This window comes from Argentina silus (assembly GCF_951799395.1).
Source record: "Argentina silus genome assembly, chromosome: 3".
Taxonomy (NCBI): Eukaryota; Metazoa; Chordata; class Actinopteri; order Argentiniformes; family Argentinidae; genus Argentina; species Argentina silus.
The window spans coordinates 14,871,771-14,894,213 of NC_139657.1; the positions used below are offsets into that span (position 1 = coordinate 14,871,771).

The window sequence follows — 22,443 nt, forward strand, 5'->3', positions numbered from 1 at the left end:
AACAGATACTAGCCCAAACCTACTAGAGAACTCAACCACACTGAAGACTGCCCCGCCTTCCCAAACCCACACAAAGGCGAGGGAGAGGATGAGAGGTAGAGGAAGGAAAAGGAGAGGGGCCGGCGGGGGTAGATTGAAAATAGCCTTTTTCGCAATTGTTAGGAACAGGCGTCCACTCCTCTGTACTCCACTCGCTTTGTCCTCAAAAAGCATGGGAGGAAAAATATGTAAGAGGAACCTTGATCTCCTCCACAAATGTGTTTTGCAGTAGGATGAGAGTGGAGGACGGAGGAGAGGAAGCGCGGAGTCATGCTCCTAACAACTGAGGAAAGGCTAGTGAGTGACAAAGAAAGAGGAGAGGAGGGAGGACATGGGAAGAGAGCGAGCGAAACAAAGAAAAAGAGAGAAAGAGAGAGAGAGAGAAAGACAAAAAAGAGTGAGGGGGTTGAGGGTAAGAAGAAAGAGATGTAGTTGTTAGTGGATGTAGAGACACAAAAGATAGGCTACCTCATGAAAGACTCAGCAGTCTCCTGGAACTATGATTAAATATTACAACAAAATCCCTCTCCAATGTGCTTGCTATATGCTAAAGGCAATACAGCTTTTGTTGTGAAAGGAATGCAAGGCATGCCCCTTATTTTCATCTCAGAATCCCCTAGGGAGTACGACTCAAATTGCAGGTGCTAGCAGCATAGTCTGGATAATGCAGCAAAATGATGTTCTTTGTGGCTTGAGGAGTAGTGAAATGTGTGGGAGTGTGTGTGGGAGTGTGTGTGTGAGATGTGTCAGTGCTTTATAGAGTTCTTATGAAGTGATGAGTGATGGACAGTGACATTATAACCTTACACTCTCCACTGTGTGTGTGTGTGTGTGTGTGTGTGTGTGTGTGTGTCTAGGAGAAGGACTTTGTGTGTGGGAAGAGATACACACTCTGTGTGTGTGTGTGTGTGTGTGTGTGTGTGTGTGTGTGTGTGTGTCTGTGTGTGTGTTTGAGACAGACGGACTGCAACATTAGGGGCAGCAGGTAGCCTAGAGGTTAGAGAGGCCGACCCGGGGTGGGAGTGGCGACGCCAAAATGTTTCAGACGTCAGTGTGAAGCACCAAGAAGGGGGATTGCCCTTGTGACGCGAGCTCTTGGGAAATGTGAAGATTTGTTTTGTTATTGATTGTGGGACATTATTCATTTGGGATTATTAGTTATCATTCGTCACCATCTGAACATTGACGCTCCGCTGGGGCTGGTTGGCACCGACGCCTCGCTTGAGCTGTTCCTGGGTAAGCCGCTTTGGCGGTTTCTCACCCAACACCGTCCATATACCCTGACTTCTCACGTGAACACACACATCCACACCAGTTGTAAAACCTTTTAGACAGCCTAGCACCCCTAGACTGGAGGAGAGTATAGATACCTGTGGGCTGGCTCGTTGGTTTCGTAACAGTACACACACACCCACACATAGATACAAACTCACAGAGTGACAGACAGACACACACAGACACAGACACAGACACACACACACACACACACACACACACACACACACACACACACACACACACACACACACACACACACACACACACACACACACACACACATACACATACACATACACATACACAGACACAGACACACACAAAACAAAGCCATCCAAACAATAAAGCACTTAGGACAGTGATGAGACAAATAATCATTTTCATGTTGAGGCTGTAATCAGTGCTAAAAAATGATTACTCTGTCATTACTCTGTGATTATATTATAGAACAGCACCCCTTGTTCTCTCGGAGCGCCTCGGAGAACCACCAACCACCAGGGGAGGAAGAAGGGATGACTAAGCCTTTCCTCCCGCTCAGTCACCAGCATCTCCAGGCCGCAGAACCTCATCTAACCCACCCTCCCCCCTTAAATAGTCTTTATGTGTGCATCATTTTAGCGGAACATGGCTCATTATGGTGCCGTCGCCGCAAAACAATGACAAAGGATTTTGCCCACGCCGACCTAATCTCGTTTCTGACTGCCACTGAAACGTTGCTTTGTAATCCCTGTCCGTCTCTTCCTGTCACACTCGCTCTCTGTCTTCCATTCTCTCTCTCTCTCTCTCCCGTTTCTTTTTCCCTCGCCAAGTTCTCCCACTCACTCTCCTGCCGGCCCTGTTCACTTTCCTTCCTTTTCATTCTCTCTGGATAATTTTGTCTTTCTTACTCATCCATCTCTCACTTGCGGTGGACTCACCTCGTCCCTTCTTACTGTCTGTCTACACGGTGCTCTGCTAGACAAGACAGGTCAGTGATATGTGGCTATATGAGGAGAGGATAGTACAGGAAGAGAGGGAGAGAGGAGGAGGAGGGGCAGGGAGAAGAGAAGAGGAGAGAGGAGAGGAGGAGGAGGGGAGAGGAAAGATGCTACTGTGTGTTCCACAAGCTGTACTAAACTCTCTGGGACGGGAGCAGTTTAGCGTCACGTAATGCTCAGAGAGCATCAGTGCCGTATAGCATCAAACATCCATCACTGACAGACAGCCTTCTTCAAAGACTCCGATGGCTGCTCCCGTGTTCTCACTCGCTGTTCAAGTCAAATGAATAACGAGGGAAAAACGCAGATGTGTGTTTCCCCATTAATCTTTCTGTTCAAATGACAGGTCTGAGATGGTCTCTGCATCTGTGGTGGAGCACGAGAGAGGGAGAGACAGGGGGAAAGTTAGAGAGAGAGAGACAGAGATAGAGAGAGCGAGTGAGAAGGGGAGCAGAGGGAAAGAAAAACTGAGGCAGAAAAAGAGGTGAGGCAGAGAGTGAGATGTAGGAGCAAAGGAATAGAAAGAAGAGAGAAAGAGAGAGAGAGAGAAAGAGAGAGAGAGAGAGAGCAGCATGAGTGCAAGAGAGAGCCTTGCGTAAGTTGTGGTTGCATCACAGGACAAAGCTCCAAGAAGAGAAAAAGGAGTTGAATATGGCAGGAATGCACGTTTCACCACTGTGGAGAGACTGTTCAAAAAGTGACAAAAGACTGTTAAAAAAGATAAGCAATTTAAGCTCCTCTAAAGTTCCAATCAAATCCTCTCTCTCTCTCTAACTGGACAAACAGAGAAATGTGATTCAGTTCCATGCTTTGCTGGAAGTAGGTTTAACTGGAAAGTGTCGTGCTCTAAACTGGGCATCAACAGTGGTGGCTATATCACAATGCTTAGAAGACAGAATTGCCTTCCAACATATTCACCTGTTACTGCACCCTTCATGAAGGGGTTGTATGTAAATTAGGCCTACTCTGTGTGAAAGACTGTGTGTGTGTCTGTGACAATGTGTCTTTGCATGCTTGCTTGTCTGAAATATGCATCTGCCCACGTGGTGGAGAGCATTCCTCATTCCATTCCATGCATTACAATGAGGCCGTCCTTCCGATTTCTACCTCCACCAGCCTCCCGTGATCTGCATGTAGTCTCAGACAGAGCAGAATATTGGCCAATTCATTTAAGTAAATTCAATAAAACATAAATTGACTATGTGTCTCGAATCCAAGAACCCAATTATGAATAAAAGGCTGTTTGAGGCCATTTCTCCTAATGGAAACTCCCCTCTCTCTCTCTCTCAGCAGCACAATACGTTCACACAATCCAAACAACAGCAGTCTGCCAAATCAATATCCAATAAACTCCAATCAAAGCAAACCGAGAACTACACTGACAAGTAAACAATCAAGTCACATGGAGAGAATTGAGTGTGATGGGTTTGAAAAAGTAAAAGCATTTAAATATTAACAATATTCAATCTACTCCCACTGAGTGTCAGTGGTTCTACTGCTAAAATAACAGGAAAACAACAACATCTGACATGGCGCTCAAGACAAAGGATTGCATCACTGACAACTGAAGAAAGCAGAGATAAGCCTGAATTAATTTTGCAAGCTCTGAAAATCCTCTATTTTGGTGGTGGTGGTGGGGGGCTCAGTGCCTCCTACGCATGGATTGCTAAGACTGCTGCTCACTGGTGTGTGTAGTGAAGCTCACTCCAACACAGACAGACACATAACAATGGAGTGAAGTCTCCTGCGAAGCGACTTTTACTGCCAGGAGAAATAAAGAATTGGGGCTATACTGCAGGACTATAAACAGATGGACAAATATACTCATTATCGAGATGTGGGCATGCACACACACACACACTCACACTCACACTCACACTCTCTCTCTCACACACACACACACACACACACACACACACACACACACACACACTTCATCTCTCTCTCCCTCTCTAACTGGACAGAGGCTTCCAATTCTACATTAATGAAACACCAAAGAAAACAGCAGAGAGATAGAGAGAGAGAGAGACAGAGAGAGAGAGAGAGAGAGAGAGAGAGAGGGTGAGAGACAGAGAGAGAGAGAGAGAGAGAGAGAAAGAGAAGGGTCTCAAACTAACCTGCCTGTCTACCTCTTCCAAATTCTTTCTCCCCAATTATAAATAGCAACTTTCCCCTCAAATCCCAAAATAGCCCTGTCCGTTTCTTTCCCGTACACCAAATATACCCCAACAGTTTAAACACTGGCCAACCCCTTTCTCTGGAGTCCCACAGGCTGACAGTGTATTCTGAGAGAGGCACGTATGACCCAATTAGGTAGAAACCATAAGACGAGGGCATGCTTTAGCTGCCAGCTATCAGCTGCACAGACACACAGGACACAGGCAGGCAGAGGCACAGACAGACAGACAGACAGACAGACAGACAGACAGACAGACTCCCTCCCTCCTGCCCTCCTTCCTTCCCTCCCTTACTCCATCCTTCCCTCCCTTCCCTTACATTGCCGTGGTTGATGAAGTCGTGTTTCCTAGCGATGCGATCGGCCTCCTCCGCCCCCCCTGCGACGTGGACCGCCCATGTGTTGGTGTAAACCTCCCCGCCGACGTTAACGGTGGCCTCCAACGCTGCAGTCAGGAGGACCAGGAGTGTCCCAAGCTGCAACAGGGCCAGCCTGACATCCATGAACAGGAGGAGAGCAGGGGCACAGAGCGCTCCTGTCCTTCCTTCCTCTGTCTGTCTGTCTGTCTTGTCTTGTCTCACTGTTCACCAGTCACAGCAGGTCTGGTCTCCTTCACAGCAGCAAAGTAGGGCAGTGACCTGGACAAAAGAGAACAAAGTTATAAAAAACACACATCTAGCCAAGTGCGACACACCACCACGCAACCAAAAGACACACACACTGTCTGGTACTTAGCTCACAGACAGACAGACAGACAGACACACACTGGCGCGCACACACACCACACACACACATGCACACACACACACACAGAAGAAATTGAAGATTGACAGGCTGACAGACAAACACTGGCGTGCACACACACACACAACAGAGAAAAAAAAAAGAAATTGACAGGCCACAGCATGCCACAGATACAACTCGCTCTTAACCACTACAGTTTCTGTCTAAGGTAACACAGGACATGTACAAAAAACTTTCTCTAACCGAAATATCTAAAGGAAACTCAAAACAAAATGAGACACATTGAGTTTCTATAAAGACTGTTTACCTATCTCTATGCCATTGAAGATCAGGCTAGGCCTATATCAAATAACACACAGGTACAGTATACTGTAAGCTGATCAGCAAAATGCCAGGGATATGACAAAGGTCAACCCAATGTACTATATGTTTCAGCTTCCAAAATCATTATAGCCCTAATTCTCTATAAAAGGGAGCTAATAAATAGAATGACAGAGAGAAAGGGAGAGAGAGCGCAGGGTTGCTTGAGACAGGAGTCCCACTAAGCAGAGCTGGTTTTGTTGTTCAGGGCGTCATATGGAAAAGGAGCTACGGAAGATTTAAGTGGTGATTCACGCCCGAGGCTGCAGTATCTAGCCTAAAAGCAGAGTAGTGAAGACTCTCCCCTGGGACCACTGAACAGACACACAAACATACAGTAGAAACACAGATAGCTAGGTTATGGAGATTATGCAGTCTTGCTGTGGGATTTGTCTATCTGTGTTTCCTGGACCAAATAAACTATTTAACAAGCTGAAGGCAATTTAATATTTTCAACCTGTTAAGTAAAAAATGGTTGCAATTGATTTCCCAGAGTTTCAGGTGCTAATTTAAATCTGGATCTGTCATAACACCTCAAGGACTTAATGATCTGTTATGCCTACTCTTATAATTGGGAGGATATACTACTAGTGTTATACAATTGGGACTGAGGAGAGGACTGAGCAGCAGGTCCCATGCTTACACAAACATCTTTAGGATTGTGAGAAGAAGAGATTGTGTGATTTCGGCAGCAGAGGAGAGGGTGGTGATGCCGCGGCTCCATAGGCTGTCACTGTACGCCGCAGTATTCCTGAGCTCATTAGACACAGAACTGGAGTTAGTGAACTTTGGAGTAGGAAGTCTGACTGTCACTGACACAGAGAGAGAGAGAGAGAGAGGGGGGGGGGGGGCACAGCATTGTGGAGAGGAGAAAGACAAACAAAACACAAAAACACCTTTCCCAAAAACAAATGGGGAGGTTAATACCCAAGAGGTAATAAAGACACTCAGTAAAGCAGTAAAGAACAAAAACGCCCTCCTGACAGAACCTCTTACTGTCAATATGAGATATTGAGATCATCTTGGTGCTCATTACTGGACTCAGATGAGGTGAGGCTGAGAAGACCTACCAGGTTTAGCAAGTTGGTTTGCTGAGCATTCTGAATCAAACTATTGACAGACCTGTACGTCTGCTTCTAGAAATCTATGATTCATTTCAGGTGATCCGGATACAAAAAGAGTTTATTTTCTCGTAACTCAATGAGGCTTCTTTCCTAGAATAGGTGTGTTGACCCAATGATTCTGCCTAAAAGGTACTTGCCTAACTTCCTTCTCTATTACATGGTGTCATATCGTATTCTTGAGAAACACAACAACAACCGACTCAAAAACAAGGAGAAACCAGTGCGCACATAAAGCAAATCACAAGCGTTCCAGTAACACTCACCCTAGTGATGATGACGGCCTTTTTAGTGTTGGATGATACTGTTTCACTAGAATCCCTCCCTTTCCTTCCTAGCTGACCTGGGCTCGGTTGAGTCACTCCTGTGACACTCCCTCCTGTTGTTCCAACATTTCAGAGGAGGAAGATCTGGAGTTAACAGGAACAGTAAGGAGCAGCCACCACATTGTGTATTCATTATTGTTTTAATGTGATCATAAAGCACTTGGGCGGCAGGCAGTCTGTAATTCTGCGGATCAGCGGCTGTAAATGACACCTAACTCTCCTGATCTGTTATCTGCTAGACTGCCAAGGATTGATTATTATGCAAGGTAGATCTTGTAATACGATACAGGAGAGACCTGACAAACGGATGCTGCAATAACCGATCAGCTCATGATGAGGATGAATAGCCCTATTTTCTCACCATAAAAATAGTCAGGCGCTGATAAAGGGAGCGTCCTCATACTACTTAAGACTCCCAGTGGTCTGTCTGGAAACACCCACCCACCAAGTGCTCTGGCCAACTCTTTCTTAGACAGCCTCCCAGGAGTTACTCTGAACTGCAGAAGAAAAGTGAAGCACTCAGAACAGACAACCACACATCCTCCCCAGAGACATCAGAGTGTGAAACAAAGATAATCACTGCAGAAGGCTCACACACTTTTTTTTTTTTTTTTTTTAAATAAGAAATCATCAACAACTAATGAACAGGTAGGCTATTTCAATTTATAAACAGCTATTTGTTTAATGCGCAAAAACACCTATTGCCTACACAGCACGTCAATTTAATCAAGCCCCCCCCCCCCTTCTTCTCAGTTTGGTAGTTGCTCAGTTACCTGAGGTAGTTTGGCCACTTGAAAATCATGTCAGCATAATTACTGTCTGAGTCTGAGCCAAGTCAGTTAAGCCTGAGTGGACTGCTAGTCAAGGCTTGCACTTAATCGAGTGAAGGCTTGCATTTTTTGCCAATAGGCCTGACACATTACACACACTCACCCACTGACACACACACACCTATAACATACAGCTGCCAGTGGCCTCTGCTCTCATCATCAGCGCTGTGTGATACCTGCTGCATGAGGTTGAGTCACTGAGCATGTCGTGACTGGGTCCCACTCAGTCTCATCTGACACAGCACAGAGGTGGCTGGGGGAACCAGACAGACCACTGGAACAGGAGGGATGCTCAGGACTACAGTGACAGTGACCAACAGCAGTCCACATTGCATAGGCTACTGTGCATCAACACCACTACTGTGCCTTCAGTGTCGGGTGAATGCATCCCTCTTTCCCATTGGAGAATCGTACTTCAACCTTAAAACCATGTCATTTGGCGCTTCTTTAATTCACAGATGGAAAAAAAACTTTGACACTTCACAGATCGTCACATCACAGATCGAAAAACTAAACAAAACTAAACAAAGGCCACCACAAGTGTGTGTCATTTGAATGGGGTTCATCGGTTGCTCTAGAAACCGTCCAGTGTGCTCACTCCCTCAACAGATCTGCCCCAACCAGTCAGAGGAAAATTTCACAGGTAAACAAAACCACTCCTGTATTGACATGGGCTGGGGGCTCAGACAATGGAAATAAGGAGGAACCAAAACATCTAGGCTTACTTGAAAAGCGTTAATCTTAAATCAAGCAGGAGTTAATTCATAAAGGAAGCTGAAAATACAAACCCCCTTAAACATCACATTGTGTTACAAGCTAATATACAGTCATTTGTGACCTTGACTTTCCCTACTGAGATTCCAATGTGTATTCATTACCACACATGCACAATAGCCAGAGGAGGGATTAGTTGGGTCACAGGAAGTTCAGTTTGGAAACAAAACCTGACTCTATTGTCGCTTGTCAAAACACGACTGTATTTGTTTGATACTAATCCAGAGACCCGACCAATAACATAGAGACCACTCTTACTGTATGCCATCTCACTCAGTAACTCATGATCAGTCTGCCGTGGGATATCAAAATGACTAGCTACAATACAATATCATACAATCATTAATACAGTAATTACAATGTAACAAGCAATGATGACACTACAAACCAGACACACACTCATGGGTTAATTCAGACATTTATACAAAGAGAAACAATTCTAATGTACAAATTAACGCACGCGCACGCACGCACACGCGCACACACACACACACACACACACACACACACACACACACACACACACACACACACACTTACCAAGATCTTACCAGGATCTATTTCTCTGATGGAAACTGAGTTCACTCAATCAAATAGAACACATCTTGGTACTCAACAGCTGATCCTAGGAGCAGAGAGACCCTGATCACCGAACTCAGAGTTCCAAATTGGGAAGTGAAGTCTCTCAGTCGACTGTCAGGCAGCCAGTCAGCTGAGTTAGAAATTCAAACATGCGCTCTTGCTTTCCAGTTTAACCAATGCTTCCCTAATTTGTTCCCTCCCACCCGCCACTACCTACCACGGGATAGCTCCAATCTCGCTCTCATGTCGTTGGGAACATCAACCTAGTGAACTGACATTCTGGAGAACGCTACGGTCGTATGCAAGGACCACGTCATGTGTCATTATCTTCAGCCTGCGTGATGATGGTTCTCCTCCCTTGGCTCAGAACGTTGACACCCAGTGGAAAGGTATATCCCAAAAATTGCAACCCTGACACTCTCCACTCAGCTACCCATGGTTTGGCATAAACTTCACACGTCGTGTAAGCTAACATTAGCCTCAGCCTGAGTGTGTGTGGGACATGTAACCCAGCTGTTTTTTAAGTAGCGCGAACAACACCCTTCCTTTATACACATTATTTTCTGTTCTACCACGGTACAACATTGTAGACATGTTATACCATTTTAAATGAGTTAAAACCCCCATAAACAAATAAATGACATCTCCGACCACTTAAGAGATAAGAAATAGCCCGCAAATCCCAGGAAGTACGTCACGGTCAGATCATTAACGTTCGCACTGTACTGTTGTCTCTGAGCGCCATCTACTGGAACGTTACCATACACGCTGTTGGTCCATGTAATATTGCCTGTTGTACAATAGAGGGTGCAATGGTGGTACTCTTTTCAAACTGACTTGCTTGCTCATGCATACCCCGTGACAAGCAGCCTGGTTTATGAGAAATCCGCCAGCCCGCTTTCAGGGCTATGCTCTGTTAACACGGGCCAAAGTTATCCCGGAATAAGGACAGCACGCATGTGCCTCAACCCGGATGTAGATTTTTTACGATTCTCTTCCCCTTTTGTATTGTACATGACCTACTGGGTAAAAAAAATAGCCTGGCGTTCGTCGTTCTAAAACCCCATTCCAAACCGGTCCGTACCGTGCTAGACAGAGAGAGGTCTTTGAAGAGATGTGACACGGGTTGTCACTGACAGCTGAGAGGTAACTGGAGCTTATGTAAACATAACAAACAGTTTCTTACTGTCTTGTTGAGATACTTACGTTGGAGACGCAAATTAGGCCTTATTATATGATTTAACTCATTAAATCATCTGAATAAAATCATAGCAGCCATGCCACGGTAGCCTATATATTGTAATGTTTTGCTGTTTTATTTCAAAGTGGCACCTCGGCACGTAACATGGATATTCGAAGTAGAAGGTATGAGCGCGGCAGCAACTGGTCCGATCCAGAGGTGGTCGAATTGCTCCAGCTGTGGTCTGACGAGTCAGTGCAAATCGAATTGGAAAGCTGTCTCCGAAATCAACATGTGTTCAACCGGATAGCGGATGTTCTGCGGGAGAAGGGCATCCATCGCACCGGCGACCAGTGCAGAGAGAAGATAAAAAAGATGAAGCTTGAGTACCGCCGCATCAAAGACAATCACAAAATGATGCGCGCGGGGAGGTCTTGGAAGTTTTTCGATGTAATGGACCGGGTCTTGACGAACCGACCGGCCATAGCCTACTCCTCGTTGGGTGGTGCGGTCATTGCCCACCAAGTTTTTCAGAGCCCTGGGGGAGCGGACGGATACCTTCATGCTGGTCTACCAGCCACTGCCTTTGGTTCCTCCGCCTCAGGTGGGTTCCTGTTCGGCCATCCGCCGAGGCCGGATGAGCTGCTGGAGATCAAATGTGAGGATGTGGAGTCAGAGGACGGACTACTGAACTCTGATACTGCACCCCCAGAGCTGCTGTACCATATGGGGTCTGGAGACGAGCAGGACACAGATGGCAAATCTACCGGAATGGACCCAGAGGACCCAGTGGTCCATATGGGGCGAGGAGAGGGCACAGCAAGATCTCTCTCAGGTTATTAATAAATTGTCTATAATGCTTCTTTCTGTCATTTCCTTGTTCTCTTTCTTTTTCTGTTTGACTGACTCCTATTCTCTCTGACCTACCCCCAGGTTACAGTGACCACAACATCCCAGGCTCCTCAGGCACAGGGGCATCCATGGCTGCAGGGGGCCAGCGTGACAGAGATCGTCCCCGCCCCGCACCCACCGTGAGGCAGAGGAAGCGCCGGCGTGCTGGGCGAGGTGCCGGGGCTGGTGGAGGTGGTGGATGTGAAGGCCGGGGGACCCTGGATAAGGCCCTGGTGAGCTTTCTGAGTTGGCAGCGTACGGCGGAGGAGCGCCTCCTCTCCCTGGAGGAGGCAAGGATGGAGAGGGAGGTGCAGGCAGAGGAGCGACGAGAGCAGCAGGAAGAGAGGAGGGCGGAGAAGGAGCGCCAGCATGAGCTCCGTTTGCTCAATGTGTTCGCAGGGGCCCTGGCTGCCGCCAGGCATACTGACCCTACTGCTGAGACTGCTCCAACTGCCCCGACTGCCTTATCTGCTTTATCTAAACCAACTACCCTTAATACCCTAACTGCCCCAACAGCAGAACCATCAAAACCAGCAGCACCACCCAGCCAAGCCCCTACCGCTCGTAAACCTCAGGATGTGCTGGCAACACTGAGGGGTGCAGAGACACCTGGACACAGTGTGTACCTGTCTCGTCGTGGCAACAGCATCAGACAGCATCAGGGCATTCTACAGGAGGGCTACACCCAGTACCACGCCGACAAGCACAACGACAAAGACAACCCCAACGTGAGTCCCCAATACTATATGTTCACTTCACATCCAGAGGGGGATGTTTGGTGTAATATTATGGTAATACGCTCTTATTTAGCAAACTGTTACACATTTGTGACTTGTAATTTGTGTGCCTCATATTCCCAGGGCGTCATCAACATGGGCACCAGTGAGAACAAACTGTGCTATGACCTGCTTCACAAACGGGTGAGTAATTGGGGAGAGAGATGAGTTGTTGTTGTTTTTATTTTATTTTATTATACACAAACCAAGAGTGGTCTTTAGAAATGGTGCTATACTTATTGTATAGTACATTTCCTCTGTGCCCTTGAACAGAACCCTATAGTGTAATCATTCTCTCACCGTCCACAAATCTAAACTCTCCTTGTGTGTCACTGCCTGCCACAGCTGACCCAGCCTGACATGCTCCACATCGACCCAGCCTTGCTGCAGTATCCTGACTGGAAAGGCCACCGCTTGTAAGAAATGTCCTGAATAGGGCAATCCATGTGTTGAAGTCAACAATTATAAATATGACATTTGAGTAGAGACAGTAACTGACATTTAAAAAAAAAATAGTAGACAAAATAGAAAATCTTCAATACTAACTCACTTCATAGTAGATACTGCTATTGTAGATACATAGTAGATGCACAATATTATCTCCTGTCCCCCTTGTAGTCTGAGAGAAGAGGTTGCCAGGTTCCTGTCTCACTACTGCTGTTCCCCAAGTCCACTGAGAGCTGACAATGTAAGTGAGCCTCTCTTCCCTGATATGGCTCATGTGACCCAGGCCTCCAGGCACTGTGACTTCTGCCAGAGAGCAGTTCTGTAATTCATTTCAACGATAACAACTCATTAAGGCCTCTGAGACCAGACTCCACTCAATGAATTACTTTCATTAAGCGACTTAATAACAGTAAAAGTGCTGAGCCTTAGTGAATCCCAGACATGGCATTTGTCAAGGACTGTGGCGCAGACTCTAATGAGGTATGAAGTTATGTATGATTAAGTGTATTAATGCTATACAGTATGTAGTTCATTGGTACTTACAGTTGCTTGTTTTTCCTCTTATTGTACATAATAGCGTGTGTGTGTGTGTGTGTTCAGGTTGTGGTGATGAACGGTTGTGGTTCTCTCTTCTCGTCCATTGCTGCAGTGATTTGTGACCCTGAAGGTAAGCTCTCACACACATTCTGTGTCCAGCACTTTCACATGGTCCAGATCATTTCTAATATGGACAAGTTATTGAGTTTGATTGGGTATGTTAGTAGTGTACTCAGACAGTGTGTGTGTGTGTATGTGTGTGTTTTAGATGCAATCCTCATCCCCACCCCATTCTATGGTGTGATCACTGAGGATGTACAGCTCTACAGTGGTGCGAGGCTCTTCCATGTTCACCTTGACTGTGAGGTAGGTGTCCATGCCCTCGTGCTTTTTGTGTTTACATGCTCCTAGTGATGAGTGTACGATCTGTGTGAGTTGTACATGGTGTGTGTTAGTTGATGTATGCCATGATCTCATACAGTTTTTTCTTTTTTAGCCCAGTGGCAGTGACAGCAGGCCTTTCCAACTCACCGTGGCCAAATTGGAGGAAGCTCTGAGAAAGGCAACTAGTGAGGTAATCACTCACTCACTCACTCACTCACTCACTCACTCACTCACTCACTCACTCACTCACTCACTCACTCACTCACTCGCAGACCTTCTCACTAAATTACTTTCATACAATGATGTAATAAGGGGTTATAACCTGCCACCCCTGTAACTCCCTCTTGGTTGGTCCCACTCAGGGAGTGAATATCCGAGCCCTAGTCTTGGTGAACCCCCACAACCCTCTGGCAGAGGTCTACACCCCCCAGGAGATGACTGGCTTCCTAGAGTTTGCTAAGAGGTGGGTCTTCTATCTAGTCCCCAAAGTTCAGCCCAACATTAGTCCTCAAGGGCTGCGGTCTTAAGGGCTTTGCTAGAACACATTAGTCCACTGAAGCATGATTGGTATATGACCGACCATATGTAAGTTGTTCCCTTGAGAATAAAATGCCACGTATCATTAACCACAATCATACCATATTGTCAAGTGCAGCCAAGGGCTGAGGAATGTTCCTGCACTATTTATTGTTGTCTGAACGATGCTCTCAACATTATCTCCCTCTACAGAGCCCAGCACACACTGAGCTGTAATAACCATAAACCACATCTCTTCTACAGCACATAGCTCCCCTAGGTTGGGCATCCACATATAGGTTATTACGACCTGCTGCTTGCTATATGTCTTCATAATAAAGCATCGTAAACATCATAAATTGATGGCAGACAAATTGTTGACAAATCTTCTTTTTTCTCTCTATATCCCCTCTTCCTTCACACTTTCCCCTCTCTATCAGGCATGAGTTGCACGCCATTGTAGACGAAGTGTACATGCTGACAGTGTTTGACGAGTCAGTCACGTTTCACAGTGTCCTCAGCCTGGACAGGTAGTGTATGACCCTCTCTATAAAGATATAAACCAAGATTGCAATGAATGTCTTATGAATAAAAGGTCATGGTTACTGTTCTGCTTGTGTCACTCTAACAATGAACAATGTGCTTGTGTTTCAGGTTGCCTGATCTACAGAGAACACATGTGATGTGGGGGATCAGTAAGGTACAAGTCTGAAGTCTGAAGTGTGTGTGTGCATGTGCGCGTGCGTGCGTGCTTGCACGTGCATATGTGTGCGTGGGTTACATCAAATCATGACCTAGTATATGTCCTGTTTATGTTATGTTTGTATTTATATTGCTGTCTGGGCCTCTTCTTAGATTGTGCCTTGTCTCCTCTTGTCATTCTGCAGGACTTTGCGATGGCAGGGGTACGTGTCGGAACTTTGTACTCTCCAAACAGGGACTTGGTGGAGGCTCTGGATCAGCTAGGCGCTTTCCATGGTGTCCCTGGACCCACACAGCATCGGGTGGCACAACTGCTCCAGGACAGGGGTACACACACACACACACACACACACACACGTTTCACTATCCAACACATAAAAATGTAGCAACAGTAGAATATGAGGGCATTGTGTTGTCTCTTCTCCTGTGTCCTCTAGACTGGATCAGTGGGGAGTTCCTGCCAGAGAACAGACTCAAACTGCAGGGTGCTCACAGATACATCAGTGAGGAGCTGCAGAGCCTGGGCGTCCCCTACCTGCACAGGCCCGCTGGCTTCTACATCTGGGCTGACCTCAGGAAGGTAAGGGGAGGGGACTAGGGTCAGGGTGGGGTTAGAACACTGATGGGAAAGATTTGGCTAACCTGGACACACCTGGACTACCCTGGCTGAATGTATGACCTCTCTCTCTCTCTCTCTCTCTCTCTCTCTCTCTCTCACTCTCACTCTCACTCTCTCTCTCTCTCTCACTCTCACTCTCACTCTCACCCTCACTCTCACTCTCACTCTCAGTATGTATGTCACATTTGTCTCTCTCTCTGACAGTACCTGCGGGAGCCGTCGTTTGCAGAGGAGTTGTCTCTGTGGCGCTGTTTTCTCAGACACAAGGTGGTGCTGAGCTGTGGCCAGGCCTTCTCCTGTTCCACCCCCGGATGGTTCCGCATCGTCTTCACGGACCAACAGCACCACCTGCAGCTCGGTCAGTTCACACGTGATGATCTAAACAGACATGGTTCCTCTACTGTCTCTTGTTTCCTTTTCTCTAGATACCATACTGTGTCTCCTCTTCTTCCCAGTCTTCTACTTCACTGTCAGTGAAGTCGTGCTCTGGATGGATTGGTAGACTTTGTGTTTTGTGTTGTTGTAGGCATGAAGAGGATCAGGAAGGCGTTGGAGGAGATCAAGAGGGTGACTGCTAGCCCTGATGCTGGCCAAACCAAAGAGGCCATGGGGAAAAGGAAAGAAAATACTCCAGAGAGGGCTCCTGCCGACTTAGACAAAGCTGTGACGGTCAATTCAACATCCTCGCCTGAGAACAAATCAACAGAAGAGGCAGCGGAGAAGGATAGCCCCGCCTCTAACGCCATCCCATTGGCCAGTGAGGATTTTGTCCTGCTGGACTGCCAAACTTCTCACCCTACAGATAATCTGGACTCTCTGATTGGTGCTCTGAGGCAACAGATCCACGCGTCTGATTGGCTGGAGAAGAACACTCCAGAACTCTCTGCTGGGGAGGATCCAGAGCTGCTAGACGTTTTCAAAGATCTGCTGGACAGAGCCAGGAGGTAGACAGTAGAGAAGTTACTACTAGCCCCTACTCCCTTTGACCTATGGATCTGGAAGGATTGGGAAGGTGTAAGCAGTATGGCTAATAATAATCTTAGAGTAAGGTGGATATATTTTCTACATTGCTTATACATGTACCTATTCCATTCACTCAGATCTACATGGACAGCTTAAGGGTAGGGACCAGAGTCCCAGAGTTGTCTGAAGAGGAGAGGATAGGAGGGAGAGAAGACAGGGATAGGAGATTACAGAGGTAGCAGAGGAGTCAGGAGAGGAAAGCAGGTCTCTGGGGAGTCAGTCGATGGGGGGAGGCTCACATGAATGGCCCACATGGATGTCATGTTTGTGAATTGCTGGTTTTGATTTTTCAGACAAAAGTCGAAGGGCACAGCTACACCAACACCGTTACGGCAAGGCAACGTCTCCGTCACGTCAAGTGCAGTTGAACAACTCACAATGAGACATGCTAGACAGCATGCGAGAAAGCAGTTGTCTCGCTCTCAGTGCAGCACCCTGAAAACCACGGTGACGGAGCTACATGACTGTACACTCTTGTTTTGGTGTTGGTGTGGTTTCGACGTAAGGTTACTGTAGTTATTTTTCATTGAATGCCAATGTTAATTAACCAAATGAGTAGAAGAAGTCTTTGTTGTCAAACAGGTTGTGTAACTCAGTCATAATGCAGCTCCTGTTGTTGTGCTCTTCTGTTCTGTAATGCACTTTAATTGCTATGATATTGGTGATATACATTTCATATCCCAAACTCTTTAGAGAGTTGTTGATTCTTTAAAAAAATACATAATGTATAATTATGATGAATATAGTGCCACCAGGTTTTAATTTTGATAAATTGTTTACAATAACTAAATATTATGCCTTGTTTTTTTTATTGCTTATGGAGAATCTTGTAGTTTCCAGATGAACTCAAGGGAAAGCCCCAAAACAAGACATTCAAGTTGGCAAATTAAGGAAGTCAATTCTTTTTTGTTTGTATAGGGAAGTTTCCCCAACAGAAAATATTCCAGTTATACTTTCATTAAACCCACAAGAACATAACAGCAACAAATTATTTTGATATAATTGTGCAAAGTGTTTTACATTGAAATTCAATGTTACATATCCATACTGTAGGATGATATGTATGATCTATGCTATTGTCTTTTTGATACATACTGTAATTCATACACAAAGGTTGTAATGAAAAGGTATATTATCTATCACAATTAAGTATCACAGACCGTTGGTGACAGTTTTTCAGTGGGTAGTTGTGTCCTTTCCATGATGACCCTGCTCTGTCTGTGGGGGCATTGATTCTGTATGAGAGAGAGAGTGGGTTTCCTTTCCTGATTGTGGTCAGTCCATGAGTCATGATGCTACAGTAGCTGACACTCACACAAATGTCATATTTATCCCAGTGGGTGGGGTATGAAACTTGAGTGTGTGTGTGTGCATGCGCGTCTATGTATGGGGGTCGTAATTTGACTTCCATGGTCACGTACACTGCAAGGCCTATTCAATTCTGCCTTTATCACTATGACTATCACTTTTGGATTTATATTGTTCTTTATCTTATCTTCCATATTGTACATTGTACATTGGTACAGTTAGGGAGAGCTGCTTTCACTTTCCTAACAGCAGGGGCTTATGTGTCACAACAGGGGAGTTTGGGGGAACTCAACCACTGAGTGGAGGGGCGGGGGGCGGGGGTTTCCACTGTACTCAGGGGTAGGGCTAAAGACGGTGGGCAGTACTGTGTGTGTGTGTGTGTGTGTGTGTGTGTGTTTGTGGTCCACACTGATGCGTAAGTCACTTATTTAACAGAGCTTCAGTTAGTACAGTCGTCTCTCTCACACGTCTGACTAGCTTGGGCTCACATTTGTGAGATTTAATACTGCTTAACACACTGTGATCCAGCAACTAGGAGTTCAGTCAGAGTTCTTACTTAATCACGCTTGATCCTGACAAGTTTGTATGCCCCTCTGTATCAACAAAACGGAATACAAGGTAAGAGGACATTTTTTCATGTATGATATTAATTTTATTGTCAATGTATAGTGTTGTCAGGTGATGCCTTACTATTTTTAGTAATGTACTTACGTATTATTAAAACTGCCTCTGACATGGGTGACAGTTTTGGAGCTGATTTGATATAGCTTGTGGATTTACCTGTGAATGCTCCACCCTATAGCTCACTGCACCACCCTCTTCTCTCTCTCCCTCTACCATTCTTTCCTCTCCCAGTCTCCCTCTCTCTCTATTACACTATGAAGGTGTTGGAGCTTGAAGACCCGGCGTGTCGGTTCCGCCTGGCTCATTCCTTTGTGGGTCTGTTGGGCTGCCTGTGTGTGGCCTACGCTGTGTGGACCCCCCAATGGCTGGGTGACCAGGGACTCTGGGCAGAGTGGAACAACACAGAGAACGACCAAACAGGAGATGTCAGTGATCACACAGAGGACTTTCTCTTTAATGGTGAGTTAGGGAGCTGCTCTCCACCACCTATGTTGAGTGGTGTATGTCTGCTTGACAGCTGAATCACAGTCCTTGTCATTGGACTGGATTGCTAGTTTGTAGCTGTTGAGAACTTTATTATTCCCAAGTCAAGTGGAAAGTATGTGACAACAGTGACGTTTACAATTCAGTTCATGATTTTTAGAACAAGAGCAGTAGTGTTAGTAGTTGTTGTTGTATTATCAGCTGTGTTTGTGTCAAAGTGGTGATTAGTCCCTTACTGCAGCTCAAAATGTTTGTGAAATGTTGAGCTGGCAGTGTGGAGTTCAGAGTCAGCGTAAACATGATTTCAAGGGAAGCCGTTGAACTCCATTGGATTGCTGTGGTGTGAACAGGTGTGGACTTGCTCCTGAGCCACAGAGCCACATTCTCAGGAGACACACAAGGATAGGGGGTGGGGGTGGTCAGCTTTTTTAGGGCTTCTTTGCAACCTGGCCATTAACAGCTTTGTTGAATTAGCTTTGTGACATTTTGTCCACTACTGTATATCTGAGATGACTGTCAAAGCTGTTTATGAACATATGGGTGTAGATGTAACTATGGTGGAGGTACATTATTCAGATCAGAAGTAGCAGGCAGGATTAGACATGTACTCATGCTATCTGTACAGTAGCATATGAGGAATGGGATTATACAGTGCCATGAACTGTACAAGGGACAAATCATTACAAATAACTGTAACATCACAACCCTATGGCTTTCATTCCCATAGGGTTGGGAATTATCCCATTCCTATATATTGACTGTATGTTATTATCTACAGGATGTTGTTGTTATATTTCAAATATCTGAGATATCTGAAATATCTGAGAACAGACAAAGAGTACTATCAAAGGTACTTGTTCAACTGGTTCTTTGATATGTATTGACTTGGAACTAATAGCATCCTACGTGTGTGTGTATATGTTTTCCCCTGTGTGTGTGTTTTGTGTGTGTGTGTGTGTGTGGTGTGTGTGTGTGTGTGTGTGTGTGTGTGTGTGTGTGTTTTAGCCCTGGAGGCTGAGCGAGTGTTTGGAGTTATCTCCTTCCTCATGGCTGTAAGCTCAGGGGCGCTGTGTCTCGTGTTCGCCCTCTGCTGGACGTCTCAGACGGTGCGCTCTTACTCCAACACACGCTCTCTCCTCATGGTAGGCCAGGCGCTCTACCCTACCACCCTGCTTCTCCTCACCTTGGGTCCTACAGGTCAGTTTGGTGGCACAACCCTCTGGCCCTACTCAAACCTATTCAATTGGGTCATAGCAGTGCTTTCTTCAAGGGGAGGAGGAAGGAGAGATACAGTGTTGAGTGAAAAGATGTAGGATAGTGTAACTAGAGTATTTTTACACATGTATAAAAGCAATGTAATGTAAAGTTTTTCTGATGTGTTTTGTTTCTGCCATTGTTGTGTGTTACGTTGACTCTGCTGACTCCTCTTCCTTCACTCTTGTCTCTAGGATTCTTCTTCCTCCTCAGCTGGTCCCTGTTCACCTATCAGCACTGGGTGGACATCAGCCAAGACTTCACCTGTTTGGGCTCTTCCTATTGGCTGGGGGTTTTGGGCTGGGCCCTTCTATTGGTTGTGCTGCCTGTCGTCTTCCTGGTGGAGCAGTGTGTCGTCCCGGACATCCTGCCGGACCTCATGAAAGCTGCCGAGTCATGGCGGCGCCCCACAGAGCTGCCGTACACTATTCGCTCCTTCAGCGAGGGCCATCACCCCGGCAAAAAAGATGACGACAAGAGCCTAAGGAGGTACATGTCCGTACCCTGAGTAGAGTTGGTAGAGGACATGGAGAATGATGGTCGTGAAAATCTCTCTAGGATCAGAGACAGGACTGACGGACCGGCAACTGGACAGGCCACACGACTGAAGGTCCTCTTCACACTACTAGACCTATAGAATAAGAATGCATTGAATTATATTTCTAAGAATAAACCAGTAGGAAGAGGGACTTTGGAGTCATTGGCTGTGTGTGTTGAGCCAGATTGTTTTACTATGTGACATAAGCCAGTCACAAACACAGTGAGAATACATGGTAAAACATGAAAGACAACATAGCTGTGATTTCTGTGTCAATGGTGATATAAAGCTACAATTCATAAAGTAAGGAACAATGGTCACCAAATACACACTTTTTCAGTAGGATTTTCTGTGTAATAACTGAAATATTTCTGCGCCCTCGTGTGGTGAAAATGACCTCGGCTTGTTGTGTGAAAAATCCCTTTGTTATGACATAGGTAATCTCGGAAGTTGGAACCCAGAATCTCAATGGTCTGACTTACAGAGACTATGAAATAGGCTTCTTAGCAGTACTATTACTGCATTATGCTCAAAAAGTTGTAACTAAACATTCAGTTAGGCTGGGGAAATTCTAATATTTCTAGCAGTTCAGGTGCAAAGAATGAGCACTACTTATTATGTGTATTGATGATTTGATGATTGTATATGTTCTCAATGCTGTACACAGTTTTATCAGTAGGGCAAACTGATTGTTATTTAGATATACCTCTCATGTCAATGTGAATTTGAATGTGAATTTATTCTCAGTAAGCTTGTGAATATCCTTCAGCAATATAAAGAAACCCAGAGGTGTTAGTTACATTCCAATGCAATGCCATTTCTACAGGAAGATACTCTACAGATATGTGAAACATCATTTGGTCAGTCAGTTGTCTGTCACGTTGCGTTGATACCGTGCACTACTGAGGAATAAATTACTGCTGATCTTATTCAACTATGTTTGTATTATTGACCCACTCCTGTTAACCATGCATGTGGATGTATATGATGGGGTCAAAGGACTCAAACTGGACTGGCACTTCCAAGCCGCTGGATACCACACATCTCCTCAATGCTCTGATTTATCTCCCTTACTTACTTCCCCCATTATGAGTTCTATACACAGTACAGAAGCTTCCTCTGCCTCTCTCCTCAGTATCTGCCAGCTGTCTTCATGGCATTCCCACAGAGCAGTTCTCAGCACTGCCAAACCACTGGGTATTACACTCCTGCACTCCTTCCAAAGTCCTTATTTACCTCTCTAACTTCCCCCAACAGGAGCGGAGGGAGTAGGAATGCTGCCTGTGTTTACAGTACGTTTTGATCCATCTAGAGTAGGGAAGAATAAACTGGCTCTGCTAATTGGGCGTTAATCAGGTGTTGCTCTAATTAAAAGGCAGTTCCGCCCTGTTGGCGCCTGCTAATGGGTTTGTTATTAAATCCACAGAGGATTTTTGTCTCTTTTTCAATTTACCAACAGAGTAGCAGTGCTTAATTGCTCTTTGAATGAGAGTGGAGCGTCCTTGAAGGTCGTCTTGCTAGAGTGCATGATCCATGCACCCACAGAATCCCTCTCAAGTGCCCCCAGCCCTCTTCTACATACTGTACATCAAACACACTATGTTGTGCTGTATGGTGTTGTACTGTGTTGTTTGGAGTTACATAGTGCCATATTGTGTTTTTATCCAGCTGTGCTACTCATGTGTGAGTGTGATTCATTATGCTACAGTATGGGGGCTGTAAAGCTCAGCTCAGCAAGATACCTCTTCAGATCTTATAACTATTCTGTGACATTGTGTGGAGATGTGACCTGTCTCCTGTCTCTTCATTCATCAATTGAATGTCTTTCTTTTATGTCACCTAAGGCAGTTCCCTTTTAATCCTAGCTGCTGCTGCCTGGTGCTTCAAGTCCTAGTTGTGACGGCCACTCTTGGCTATGCCACCACTTTCCACCTCTCAGTCACAACCTTCTCTC

General features: G+C 45.7%; 3 protein-coding genes across 5 annotated transcripts in view; 2 read left to right on the forward strand and 1 right to left on the reverse strand.

Annotated features, from left to right (window-relative positions):
• Window positions 1–9,544, reverse strand: part of furinb (furin (paired basic amino acid cleaving enzyme) b) — a 57,353-nt gene extending 47,809 nt beyond the window's left edge. The window contains exons 1-2 of one of the 3 annotated variants that reach the window (XM_083667220.1): window positions 9,425–9,544; window positions 4,791–5,108 (exon numbers count right to left, since the gene is read on the reverse strand). In XM_083667220.1, the coding sequence (XP_083523346.1) occupies window positions 4,791–4,973 (183 nt within the window). In that variant the 5' untranslated portion in view covers window positions 4,974–5,108; window positions 9,425–9,544. Of the gene's footprint in view, window positions 1–4,790; window positions 5,109–9,165; window positions 9,287–9,424 lie in introns of those variants that run through there. The other 2 variants (XM_083667219.1, XM_083667218.1) reach the window with 2 other exon arrangements.
• Window positions 9,545–10,213: 669 nt separating this feature from the next.
• On the forward strand, window positions 10,214–17,239 carry accs (1-aminocyclopropane-1-carboxylate synthase homolog (Arabidopsis)(non-functional)). Its single transcript, XM_083666765.1, has 17 exons — window positions 10,214–10,353; window positions 10,534–11,222; window positions 11,321–12,006; window positions 12,139–12,198; window positions 12,400–12,470; window positions 12,673–12,742; window positions 13,102–13,168; window positions 13,307–13,404; window positions 13,535–13,612; window positions 13,785–13,885; window positions 14,379–14,468; window positions 14,593–14,638; window positions 14,826–14,967; window positions 15,078–15,220; window positions 15,464–15,617; window positions 15,786–16,203; window positions 16,576–17,239. Exons 2-17 carry the CDS (start codon window positions 10,553–10,555, stop codon window positions 16,796–16,798), a joined length of 3,117 nt encoding a protein of 1,038 aa, XP_083522891.1. The 5' UTR covers window positions 10,214–10,353; window positions 10,534–10,552; the 3' UTR covers window positions 16,799–17,239.
• Window positions 17,240–18,179: 940 nt separating this feature from the next.
• LOC310802586 (uncharacterized protein) lies at window positions 18,180–21,402 on the forward strand. The gene is made up of 4 exons (XM_083667039.1): window positions 18,180–18,208; window positions 18,446–18,673; window positions 19,703–19,894; window positions 20,146–21,402. Exons 2-4 carry the CDS (start codon window positions 18,469–18,471, stop codon window positions 20,457–20,459), a joined length of 711 nt encoding a protein of 236 aa, XP_083523165.1. The 5' UTR covers window positions 18,180–18,208; window positions 18,446–18,468; the 3' UTR covers window positions 20,460–21,402.
• The last annotated feature ends 1,041 nt before the right edge of the window (window positions 21,403–22,443 follow it).